General features: G+C 41.6%; 1 protein-coding gene and 1 long non-coding RNA gene across 2 annotated transcripts; one reads left to right on the forward strand and one right to left on the reverse strand.

Annotated features, from left to right (window-relative positions):
- Positions 1 to 1,504: 1,504 nt before the first annotated feature.
- Positions 1,505 to 11,300, reverse strand: mindy4 (MINDY lysine 48 deubiquitinase 4). Its single transcript, XM_034080374.2, has 18 exons — positions 10,704 to 11,300; positions 7,777 to 7,896; positions 7,470 to 7,693; positions 7,135 to 7,387; positions 6,789 to 7,036; positions 6,602 to 6,660; positions 6,409 to 6,521; positions 6,208 to 6,324; positions 6,010 to 6,101; positions 5,711 to 5,812; positions 5,371 to 5,434; positions 4,928 to 4,993; positions 4,762 to 4,829; positions 4,585 to 4,648; positions 4,164 to 4,325; positions 2,644 to 2,824; positions 1,873 to 1,951; positions 1,505 to 1,700 (listed from the first exon to the last, which is right to left on the reverse strand). Exons 1-18 carry the CDS (start codon positions 10,761 to 10,763, stop codon positions 1,652 to 1,654), a joined length of 2,121 nt encoding a protein of 706 aa, XP_033936265.1. The 5' UTR covers positions 10,764 to 11,300; the 3' UTR covers positions 1,505 to 1,651.
- A 239-nt stretch (positions 11,301 to 11,539) lies between these two features.
- On the forward strand, positions 11,540 to 12,163 carry LOC117444979 (uncharacterized). Its single transcript, XR_004551911.2, has 3 exons — positions 11,540 to 11,681; positions 11,786 to 11,883; positions 11,974 to 12,163. It is a non-coding gene; the product is annotated as an uncharacterized lncRNA (long non-coding RNA).
- Positions 12,164 to 13,052: the final 889 nt, after the last annotated feature.

A 13,052-nucleotide genomic window follows, 5' to 3' on the forward strand; every position in this document is an offset into this window, starting at 1 on the left:
ACATCATACATACAGTCCATGTAGTATAAACATTGATTTTAATTTCTTACAGTAGGAGAGGTTTTGGGGTTTAGGAGGGAGGAAGGAAGATTAGGATTAGGTAAAAAGGTAGGGAGTGGTTAGGATGGGGGGAAGGGAAGGGTTAGATGTATACGGTGGCTGAGAGGCACCACCATTAAAAGCGAATTGACGAGATTTACATCATACAGCCCATGTAGTATAAACATTGATTTTAATTTCTTACAGTAGGAGAGGTTTTGGGGTTTAGGAGGGAGGAAGGAAGATTAGGATTAGGTAAAAAGGTAGGGAGTGGTTAGGGTTAGGATGGGGGGAAGGGAAGGGTTAGATTGAAGGGAGGGAAGAGAACTGCTACCCGGGAACGTTCATACTGGGTAGTTTATTTAGTTTAAAAAAAATTATCCAACGAGTTAGAGACCACAAAGGAAGTGTAGTACCGCCATTTGGCCACAAGACTCCGGCGCACTCCTGGGGGCTTGGTTCAACCTCCACTGTCCGCGGCCGCAGCTAGACCCTTCTCAGCCACCGTAGTGTCGTGTCAGGTGGGCGTGGATATGGATATGTCTGGCTCTTTCTCAACGTCTGTGCTTGCTGGGGGCAACACAGGACTGGTGAGGAGGGGAGGGGCTGTTGGTCAGTGGGCATCTGACCCTCTCCCCGGGCGTAAAATGCCCTTACATTTCTCCGGACCCCTGGAGGGTTGCGGGGGACGTGGGGTGCTCTGGGCCCTTTTCAGGGCTGAAGGGCTCCCCTCGCCTGCCTGGGGGCAGGAGGGGGAGAGCCCTCCATACTATAGTCCCTACACACTCGGCACAGGGTCAGTGTTTGAGTGTGAGGACATAGGGGGCACTTGCATTCTCCCCGTGCTCTTTAGGGACTCAGGAGGGAGAGTGCATAGTGAACCTATACAGGGCTGGGTTTTTTCCCCCTGTCTGCTTATAGGTGGATGCAGGGGAGCCCTCAGCACTGTTTTGTTCGAGCACACGTTTTTTCGCGAGGTAAGTGCGTCAGGGTGTGCTCTATCGGCCGCAGCCCAGACTTCTCCACGGTTACAACCGAGGGAGAGGTGAGTGAGGCACAGTGGCTGCTAAAGCCGGTCAGAGACAGTGAGGTGGAACGGTGTGCTGGACGACAGTGTGTGCATACATCGGGGCTCCGCCTGTGAGAGATATAACATCGGGTTACGTATTGTAACCATTGTCATATTAGCACAGGCGGAGCCCTCTACCTTGGAGGCACTGTCTGTCCCGGGCCCGGGGCCGGCTACGTCCATAGAAATTTCAGTAGGTGAATGCTTGCATGATAAGGTAGTACCCATAGAGTCCAGTAGAGGGCTCCGCCTGTGCTAATATGACAAGGGTTACAATACGTAACCCGACGTTTCCCTCTAATCTCTAGAAACCAATTTACCACTTGCACTCTCGCAAATGCTCTCAGATCCAGGCCATCATGTGGCAGAACAATGTTTCTCACAACAAAACAATGGTTATACTAAAACAAATATTTATACATATGAAACGTGATATAATATGAAGGAAACATCATAAAACACAAAATGTACCACAATTCTCTATTGATGATGCAAAAGGTGTACTGTCAGCTAATGGTGGATCATTAATATAACATCAAACCATCAGAGAATAGGCTCTGTGTCGTTCCAGTTGACAAATGCATCTTTCCACCTGAAACCAAAAAGAACCGGTTTAAGGCATCAAGAGCTGACCCAGGTGCAAACTGCATGATTCTTTACAACTTCAAGGAATTTGATAAACACATGTTATAGTTGTTGTAGGATCTGCAGACATCTCTGGACACATGGCTTTCTGTTTGCTAAAAATGCTTAAACATCCCTACCTTGTTCGGATGCAGTGCTCCAGCGGAGGAATGAGATCAATGTCGACATCTTGATAGCTGAGGGCCGATTTGCCAACAACTGAAAATGCAAAAACAAAATTAGCATTTTCACTTAAAGGTCCCCTATTATACTGTTTTTCATCAATATATTATAGGTCTCAGATATATACAAAACATGTCTCTGAAGTGTTTGGCTCGAAACACCAAACAGATCAGGCATTGCAGCATCCCACAATCCCCTCTGTTTCAGCCCCGTTTCAAAAGTGCTGATTCTCTGTCTATTACTTTAGATGAAAATAAGGAGCCACTCCCCACGCCCCTCTGAGAGATATTTGGTTAAAAAGAACACAATGGTGCTCTAGGAGGAGATGGTTACCTTGGTTGGCTATTGGCTAATGGTTACACAACCTAAAAAAATCGTTATGACATCATAAAGTGTCCAAAATCTGATCAGCTCATTTTCAGACAGGTTTTTATATAAACCGCTCGAGACAAAAAAGTGAGCGAATCTTTTTTCCTGAAACTTTCCGAATCTCTTTAAACAGAGGGGACACATGTGGATGTAGAAAAGACATGAAAAGGTGGATTTTGCATAATAGCTGAGCTTTAAGACATGCAATAACACTGATCATTGACCCAGACCATAGAGATTGGCAGGAGAACATAATATAAACTTTAAATAATCATATCATGATCAGATATTATAATATTATTATGCCCTAATGCTCATTCACTGGTGTGAGAGGATGTGCAGAGAATAGTCAGACATACAAACAGTGAGGCGGATCTCCTCCTGTTGATTGGCCAGTCCATCGTAATAGTAGAGGTCAAACTCCAGGCCTTTGTCATGATTGGTCAACAGCTCCCTCTGCAGGCCGAACAGCACGCTGAAGTGGCTTTCACTGCACACCACCCAGATAGGGTAATGGGGAGTCTTTAGGTAAGCTCCCACCTTAGATAGAGCAAAACAGAGCATAGTAATATATAAAATTCCAGGACTCACAGCTAAATGGCATTCTTTTTTCTATTACATATCAAAGTGTTCAAATCATTTCTTGCATGTGATTATGGCACTACAGCAAAACATAAATGGTGTTATGGTATTTTCTTATGCATGCCTGGTGATGTACTTCAAAGTAGACACAGATTGCCATTGTGTGAAAGTATCAGAACTTGTGTTTGGTACTTAATGTGTAAAAAAACTTTAAATATATTGATTTTTGGCAGGGTCCATTATACAAGTTTGAATAAGGTTTTCAGCTCTACCTCCTCTACTATTTAAGGACTGACACCACCCAACCCCTGTTTCCTCTGAAGTAGAACCAGTTTTACCATACAGTAGTTTCAAATAAAACCTTGGACTTTTGAATAAATTAAAGATATGCTCACGTTCTCTCATTGACTAGTTATCAGCCGTGACATCGACACTAGTATTGTCTTCAGCTTGTGAGTCTGCATTTATGTCATCGTGGCAAAAAGTACATTCCTGGCCCAATTTTGTTGTCACATAACTTTACAGATCAAAATAAAGCCATGGTTTGAAGATAGTAGTCCAAGCAAGGACGCTGAAAGTATCTGGTTATGAAGTGAGGAAGGGGCCATTTCCACCTGACGTTATTCCCCTGGCTAATTTTGTCATTGTGGCTGATGTGCTCCTCTAGTTACACTTCACTCGGTCAATTTACTTTACTATCCCACAGCTTGATCTCCAGAGCTTACTGCCCATTTTTCTTTATTTATCCTATTCTCGTCTGTGCAAAGTACTTTGAATAAACATTTTTCAGGCGGTGTATGTGTTGTTAACTATCATATAAATCCCATAATAGTCTATCATCAATCAATCAATCAATGTTTATTTATATAGCCCAATATCACAAAAGTTACATTTGTCTCAGTGGTCTTCACAGTGTGTACAGAATATCAGTATGACAATACGACACCCTCTGTCCTTAGACCCTCACATCGTACAAGGAAAAACTTCCGAAGAAAACCCACAGTTTAAAGGAGAACATGGGAGAACCCTCAGGGAGAGCAACAGAGGAGGGATCCCTCTCCCAGGACGGACAGACGTGCAATAGATGCCGTGTGCAAATTGAAAAGATAATACATTCAATACGTCTAGAACATTCTTTGCTGTAATTATGGGCACATCTGTGTTTCTGCTGGCACAGATGTGCCCATAATTACAGCAAAGAATCCCCCCTGAGGTCTTGTGTTTTAACTTGAATCTGACTATTATCTGGTCTGTCAGTGGCAGGGGAACCAAAGAGTCGGCTGTCAGAGTCACTCACCTTACAGATGTTATAGTGTTCAAACAGGGACAGCAGGCCTATATCACAGGGGTCTTTGACTCCCTTCAGTAGAGTCATGTTGCCGTTGCCTGAATCCAGCTCTATGTCATTGTCAAAGACATTAGAAACTGCCCTGCCGCAGAGCAACAGATTTACCAGCTCCTGGTGAGCACAAACACAACAAATCAACTTAATAACCAGCATGTATATGTAGTATTGCTTACTGCCATATCAGTGTTACTCAGAGATCCCTTTGCTGTACAACATGCTTATACTTATGTTCATTAACTAATGTCATCACGATCCATTCATTCACCTTCATTGTTTGATACAAATTGCGATGTTGAATCACAAACTAACAAACAGAATCCTGAATGCTCCTAATATTATCCTGCAATTCGTAGTTAGGGTTATATCAGACCTGTGTGCAGTAGCCATAGGCTCCAATGAGTGTGTTGGTGTGCACGTCCATATCCTCTCTTACTCTAGAGAGAGAATAAAGAGATCAAACAGTAAGGGGGATGTTTCTTCATCTAGCTTATACTGATTCATACTTCAGATGTTGTTCGGTCATGAAGCAAAAAAAGGCATAGCATACTTTTTAATGGTTCGAGAGAGAACAGCAGATATGCTGAGCAGAAGGCATCCTAATGCCCCAGTCTCAAACTGTGGAAGAATAGAGGTTATGGCAAAAAAGTTGGCAGTTATTTTCAACATTTGACAGTCAAAATTAAACTGAGGAAGTCAATATTTAGGTTTCTCGCCTGATCAATATGCCGCTCCAGAAGCAACTGCAGGTCCTTGAAGTTATCCAGAGTGAAACATGTTATCTGAAACAAAAGCTGGTTATAAAACCTCCACAGCATTTCCTTTTGTAAATTGAAAGAGTAGTGACTGACACAGCTTTACTTTGTGTATTACACACTGTTCAGTTCATTCCAAATTAAAACCACAAATGTGCAAATGCATTTTCCAAATATGGCTGAGTCTATAACATAATATACATAGTAATATTCCACACATTCAACCTAATAAAAATGTCTCATTGAATTTCTGTTAAGTAATGTTTGTAACATGTAGAATTAAAATACTGGATATTTTTAAATATGAAACTCCTCGTCTATATTCTAACAGTCTCTACTTGAGTGTAACTTTTCTACACTCATGTCAGCAGGTGTGTATGCACTATGCAGTGGCATCTCTATACCTTTTCAAGCACTCCTTCAGATTTGTAGTGTCTTGCCGGGGTGAAATGATTCCTTCCTGAATATCTGTTTTAAAAGAAAATAGAGGTAGGACAAAAAGCACAACAACGGGTTCAATCGATGCTGCTCTTAAAACGGCAAATGTATCAGGGACGTCTGAGATCAACAGGCTTGTCAGGAAGTGAACTTTTGACTTCTAGAGCTTTTGTGGCCCCGGCCCGACCTTCAACATCTAAGCCAGTATTCACATGCATTCAAAGTACCGGTAATAACATTCCTTGAAAGAGGTTCTTTAGTTTTGGTCTGGATGTGAAAGATTAAGTGGAAAAAGTATAATCTTACATTGCAACTGTGGCTTGTTTTTCCTCGCCAGCCCGCCAAAGTATTTCCGCCGCCGCTAAAACAAGACCCTTTCTTCTGGTAGAATTGGAAGGTCTTAACCTCCTGAGAACAAAGTGGCATTTGAGTCAAAAGTAGCACGTGTGGTGTGATAATACAGTTAATACCAAATGCAGATACTTATTACTTAACATTGGCTACAAAGCATGTCTTGATGTGAATTATCAAAAAGCAAGTGATTACAACAGTGCATTCAGAGGTTAACATTAAGGATCAAAGCTGTGATTTGAAGGATAACGTACTGAAGGCCTATACTGCTGCTCTCAGTGTTTTCAAAGAGCAGTTTCTTTAGAACAAAGGCTTGGAAGGATGCCAGAACTCCACAAGGACCACCCTAGAAAATAAATAAACAGAGTGCAAAACACCGCAAATCAATAAATCATATGGAAATCAGTTTTCTACATAAGTGAAGTGTCGTGAGATGGAACAATAAAGGCGACCTTTTTCTGCACGATTCCGTATCTCAGGTCCTGCGTTTCTGAGAATGTGAGACCCTGATTCCTCCATTCAACACTGAAACAATTTAGGCTGGTACCCAGAAGAACAGCTTTCAATTCCTGGGAAAAAAATAAACAGAAAATCAAAAGCAACCACAGAAACTCCCAAGCATTTTTTAAGAAAAGCTGGTGTGAATCACAAACCATGGCGGTGTGTTGGTCCATGGGGTAGCCTGCATAACTGTGCTCTACGACAGTTTGGTGAAAGGACACTTTGGAGAGTTCTCCCAGATCCTCATCATCATCATCAATGTCATCTGGAATTTGATTAACAACACCATTAGACAAATATAAGGCAACAAATACAAAATCTGGCCTCTTTTCTCAGATTACTGACCTAAAACCATCTCAGACACTTCCAAATCTGCCACATTTGGACTGGACAAAGACTTCACTCTAAGAAACGGACACAACGTAGTTATCTTATGAAGACAATTTATAGGAAAATACGTAAACAGTAAAAAAAAAAATACACAGAAAAGTATCAACAGAATCACTACTGTAAGCAGCTTAAAGCTATTTACTTTGTAGTCTTCCATAAGTCTTGTTGCACTTTTTCAAAGCTGTTCTCCCTCGGCAATCTCTCTGGTGCACTCCACATCTCCCATTGCCCTTCAACACAGTCAGCCGAGCGTATATGGCTGCTTTCTGGGCTTTTTTTATGTTTCCCAGCCACTAAAACCCCATCCACAGACTGCCTGTTGTCTTCAACTTCTTTTAGCAGCGGATGGGGTCCTTTGAGCTTTCGATTCTGCCTTTTTTTGGTTGAATCCTGAAAGGAAAAATATAGTTAATGACAAATGTTATGATAAATATGAATAATGTGATGGGATGAATACATTTATAAGTACTGCATCCGTAGTCCAGCACCTGCGCTGTGCTAGCTATTGGTCCGGCCATCATTCCACGTCTAATTCGATTACTTCTGCTCCTTTGGGTGCTCTCAGTAATTAAAATCTGTTTCTCTGTTTCACTTCTGGTGAGGCGTTCATTGTCGTGCAGCAAAGCCCTCAGTGGCTGGTCTTTTTGTTCTTCTAGGTCATAGGCCCAGAAGCCTGTTTGATAGTGGCTGGACAGTGGGTCTGTTTCAGGCTGAGAAGTGCAGAAGTCTCCTCTATAAGACCTGTAAGAGAGATAAATAACATTTGTTCAAACTAATTTACAAAAATACAAAATAATGATCAAAAACCAAACTTGTGATATACCTTAATATGTTGTGTTTGCTAATAACAAAAGCTGTTGTGCTATCCTCTGTGTTTTTGTTATTCATTAATGTTGGTGTTACTGCAGGAGAATTAGACGTCGAGCTCTTAGCCTGATCAGACGGACGGGGATCACTTTCATTGCTGGGGATCTTGTCCTGCTTAAGCCCCTCAAAATGATGCTTCACAATAATCTCCAGTAATGTTTTCAAGGGGGAGTTTTGAGCCTGCAACAACAGAGAAGTTAGCAGCAGACTTGTTTTTCATGTAATCCACATCCCAGTAGCCAATATCAAGCTGCAAGACTTACTTTATTATTACTATAGAGCCCCTCCATGTGTAGAATCTGCCTCAAGTGGGATCTGTTGTTGATACTCGCCTTTGTGCGAGGATGTTCTTCGTCCATACAGGCAATCGTCCTCTTGAGACCCTGCACATCAACAGAGTTTTACATTATATTCTTTGAAACCACAGGTATAAAGGGATATTTAAGCTTTTTTAAAGTGGGGGTGTATGGAGGCTATTTTGTCAGTGTGTTACTTGAAGTAGTTAGTGGTCAGACTGCTCCCAGCAAGAAAAAGGATTTTCAAAGCAATATGTTGTTATGGACAGGCAGTGGCGTCGCTAAAGCCCCGAATGTTTTTTCTTTAGCCCCGGACAATTCTCCCTCAATACTACATTAATAATAATCAATACTACATTTACCTGAACCTCATCATGTCACTAGAGAGGACGGCAGGATTGTAATTTCCCGTGTTCAGTGAATGCAACAGAGGCAAGACACCAGAGAGAGAGAGTGCACCGGTGCCAACAGGGACCTTGTTGTTAGCATCTGGTGCTAGCTGCACTAACGGACATAAGGATCTCTTTCCACAACAAGCTGGAGGAGAGTCCTCTCCTGTCAGACTGAGAGACTCAGGTGAGCTAAAGGGCTCTCTGAGTGTTTAGATAGTTAACTTTGGTCTCAAACGGTTTGGTCACGAATTATATAAAAGATTATTTCTGAGGCACACCTTCATAATCATTATAGTTATATAAGTTAAATAAGAGAATAAATGAAAAACAGTTATGAAATACTATATGACAGTAAAACAAGAATACAGTTTAAAAGGGGAGTGATTTGTAAAAATATCCATAAAGAAAAAGAAAATCTGTTTACAGTTCTGTTTCATATGGGTATTTAGAGATGTATCCATAGATCTCTTAATTTTGCTCTCAAAGTGCAACAGATTGATGCTTTTAACTTCAATATTTAAAAAAAAAATCTTGGAGGTGAGGACCCCCTAGAGCACATGTGTCAAACTCGAGGCCCGGGGGCCAAATCCGGCCCTTGGTGGATTTAATTTCGGCCCGCAGGATAATTTCTAATCACTATTAGATCTGGCCCGCCGGTATATTGCACGCACACCTTGACTCCATCCTGAGGGTCTCCTCAGCTCAGAGCCTGAGCCCAAATATTGATGACGTTGCACCCAAGATGAGATGCCAAGTATCTGAACTAGCATCACAGAGCAGCACACTGAGTTTAATGGATGCTTCCTTCTGCACTTTCTCTCTCAAGACAGCAGGGCATGTTTGTTTTGTTCTTTGAGGGAAATAGTTTTGTTGAAGCTGTTGTTGGCCTGTGGGAAAATGTACTCATAAGAAATGACTCTGGAAAAGCTGCAGATAGAGCCATAAGAAATTAACGCCAACACTCTCACATCATTCAAACAATCCCTCAAAACTCACCTTTTCACTCTTGCCTTCAACTCCTAATCAACTAACCCCTCGCCCTGATTCCACCTAGCTTAGCACTTTCTACTTTTGTTGTTATTTTTGTTTTACTTGCTTGTAAGCGCTTTGAGCACCAGGAAAAGCGCTTTATAAATGTAACATATTATTATTATTATTTCATGTTTAATGTTGTTTTTATAGGCAATCATTTAAGCTTTGTTAGTTCCAGGTTTAATATGTGCAATAAGTTCATTTCAATACGTTTTGCAATAAACATTGAACCAGTCCGGCCCTCGACTAGTACCCATGTTTTTATTTTGGCCCACTGTGTGTTTGAGTTTGACCCCCCTGCCCTAGAGGATGTTAGGTCCGCCCCCCACGTTTAAAAAAATAGCACTTTACCCCTGCTTACACCTATATGCCGTGAGCTAATTATCGAGCCTTCATTGTAACAGTCCAGGGTGTACTGTGTATGTGCGTGTGGGTAGTGTTGCAGTAGAACATTCCACTGTAGCCTTAATGGGAAACCCTACATGCACCCTGGGAAACCCTACATGCACCCTATATGAAACGTCAAGTCACCCCACAGCACCCCCAAAAGAAAATCTCTGGCGCCGGCGCCACTGTGGGCTATGCCCCTAATGTTTCCAGGTCCATGAAACGCCCCTGTAGACAGGCCTACTTCAATATGTATTCAAGCGCGCTAAAAGAAAAGTCTATGTAACTAAATGAATACGTCTAAAGTTGTGGTGGTTAATCTTTTCCTAAAACAGTTATATATATATATAACTGTTGTATATTTTTAGACATTCTCTTTAAATCCCTACGGCAATTATTAAGTCTGGAAAACACATGTATATGTGGTTGTCGCAGGACTGTGTTTCCAATCATGTAACCTTATTATTCTGTTCTATACATCCATGACCCTACTTTAATTGGAAAGTCTCTTTAAACAGTGAACAGTGGATGGTCGAACCGCTGCTTAATGGGTTCGTTTGTGTGTTGTCAAATGGCTTTGGTGTTTAAAAACGTTAGAATAACACACACACACACACACACACACACACACACACACACACACACACACACACACACACACACACACACACACACACACACACACACACACACACACACACGCACACACACACCAACATCTTGCGTGTTGTTCGAGGTAAACATTATGTTTTTATGGTTGCTTCGGTAGGGCCATGAACATATTCCTAGTTTCATTATTTAGGTGAAACGGTATTCCAGCTGGGGGCCTGTCGCCATCTACTGTACTGGCAATGTATAAGTCATCCAGCAACACGTTAAAAGATCCAAACTACCCCATTGCATGTTCACGTTTGTGGCTAAAATGTTAACTGTGCTGGTAGCAGCTATGACATTTATGTGACCCATCAAAATTCCAAAGCAGTGTACCACTGTGGGCTAACTAACTAACTAGCTAGCTCTGGTAACGGTTTACAGTCCTGAGCCCGTGCACAAGCTTACTGTTAACGTTATTACCCAGCTCACCTTTCGGTTCAGATACTCTCGTACAACGGACGAAGCCACCTCTTCAACTGAAACGACCATAGTGATGAAGGTGTCCCGGCTGTAGTGGCCTCCTTCTGACGCAAATACTCAGCCGCTCGGACAGTAGCCTTTAGCTGCCCGTCTATTGAACCATAGCAAGGCTGTGTGATGTAGCCACAACCCGGACCTGTAAGAGACCGTCCATATGAGCAACAGATTCTTCTCAACAGATTGGGCTGATGTACGTTGCCATGGTGATACCATGCGCAATACTTTTTATTCTTCTTCGCTTGTGTATTTAGTGTAGCTTGCATCCTTCATGTCGCATTGCTGCCATCTTCTGGAGCTAGTTAACTCATGCAGTGTCCACTGAGTCAGACTCGGCACCCTCTTTGCAATATACATAGGGTATATACAGGGGTTAAATTGGGCCGGGGCTGTCCGGGGCTAAGCACCGGTGTCAGTACCAGATGTGTTCGGCCTACCAGATATGTTCGGGTGTATTTCCGTCGCACCCGTCATCCGTCATATCCGTCTACTCACCTCCCTCTGCTCCCAGCGCTCTGCTGCCACACACCGGCCGTCTGCGGAACTGCAGCCGGAGGAACTCGGTACAGCTTGTTATATGTGTGTACTTGTGCACATAAATAATGTTTCTAATTATTTACAATTAAAAAATATATATATTCTGCGTTACTTTAGCCAACACTTTTATAAGGCCACTAGATTAGATAATTACGATATGTGTAGATAGAATACATATCTTTCAGGTTGTTATTTTGTCATTGTTTAATGTTTTATTTACCTTTTAGTATTTGTATATAGTATATGAACTTTGGAGAGGAGTTGGGAGACACACCACACATCAAATCACATCTACAGATTGGTTCTCTGCTTCATACAAGCAGGATTTCAACGTCATGTACACCATTGACACCTGCCGTGGATGCTTGGAGCCTTACAAAAACTGCAAACCAGGTAGACTTCTTATTCTGGATAATAATGTTTATGTGTCATTACATATTTAGTGTGTTGTGGTCCTAGTGTGATTCAATTACAATATTTTCTTTTTCTATTCATAGGATATGTTGGGAAAGGTAAAAGAGGAGAATTGCAGGGCATCGACTCTGATGACCAACATCCAGGCTATTGCAGTCCCTTCTGCAACCAGATATCATAGGTACAGATTAACTCACACAAACAAATGTCAGAATAAACTAAATTGTCACTGCAATTAATGAAGATCATCATTTGATATGTTATCTTCAAGTTTGGTTTCCCGGATGCTGCCCGTCGTGGACTTCGGGTCGTGGCTGAACCTGTCTCTGCAGTCCTGCCTTGGGTCTCGTCATGCTGCTTCCCTGATGGCTTCCTCATATATTCTGAACACTCTGTGCTGTTATATTTGCTGTAAAGTGTCTCTACTGTAGGCTATTTTATTATTTTTACAGCACTTTGGCTCGACCAAAAATCTTTTATAAATGTGTTATATAAATAAAACTTGATTTGATTGATTTGATTTGAAAGGGTGTGCGCCAAGGTTCCATATTAGGACCAATAATGTCACCATATATGTAAATAATCTCTAATAATTTATCAAATGCTGCTTTCCATTTTTATGCAGATGATGTAATTTATTGTTCATCCTCTTCTATAGAGCAAAGTCTTGATTTCCTCCAGTCTGCCTTTGATGTTATTCCATCCCATTTATCTCAACTCAAGTTAGTATTAAATGCAGACAAATCCAAACTCATGATATTCTCAAATGGCAAAAAGTTAACTTCTTTTCTCCCCAACATTTGTACTGTTCAAGGGACTGACATTTACATTGAAAGGGTCACTACATACACATATCTAGGTTTTATTATTTATCAGAACTTATCTTTCAAGTCACACACTGAAAATGTTGTTTTAAAAATTAGGTTTCTCCGTTCAGACAAGGAAACATTTGATCTCTGCAACGTTTTTACTAGTATTGGATTCAGTATCTGCTTTACATGAATGTCTCTGACCAGTGCCTAAAGAGTTTGGATACTGTGTACCATTGTGCATTGTTTTATTACATATATATATTAGTGCTGTCAAAATTATCGCGTTAACGGCGGTAATTAATTTTTTGAATTAATTGCGTTAAAATATTTAACGCATTTAACGCATGTGCAGAATGGCCCGCCCCATACGTGCCACCAGTGGCAGCGCCAGGGTATGGCTGGGGTAGGCTACACCCATACCAAGAAATGGCTTAGCCCCACCATGAAAAATGATGTTAAAGTAAGCAAAATAAAGTCTGCCAACTCGCGCGGAGTAAATTGCACAGACAGCAGTTAGTAAGATTGATTTCAGTAGCCA

This window comes from Pseudochaenichthys georgianus, chromosome 4 (genome assembly GCF_902827115.2).
Source record: "Pseudochaenichthys georgianus chromosome 4, fPseGeo1.2, whole genome shotgun sequence".
NCBI lineage: Eukaryota > Metazoa > Chordata > Actinopteri > Perciformes > Channichthyidae > Pseudochaenichthys > Pseudochaenichthys georgianus.

What these genes read in the sequence shown, in the direction of transcription:
- mindy4 (XM_034080374.2), bottom strand. Translation starts at nt 10,763, where the DNA reads ATGGTCGTTTCAGTTGAAGAGGTGGCTTCGTCCGTTGTACGAGAGTAT. An exon ending in AGTGTCTGAGATGGTTTTAG is followed by an intron (nt 6,522 to 6,601) that starts GTCAGTAATCTG and finishes ATCAAATTCCAG; the next exon opens with ATGACATTGATGATGATGAT. An exon ending in TGGAGCGGCATATTGATCAG is followed by an intron (nt 4,830 to 4,927) that starts GCGAGAAACCTA and finishes ATTCTTCCACAG; the next exon opens with TTTGAGACTGGGGCATTAGG.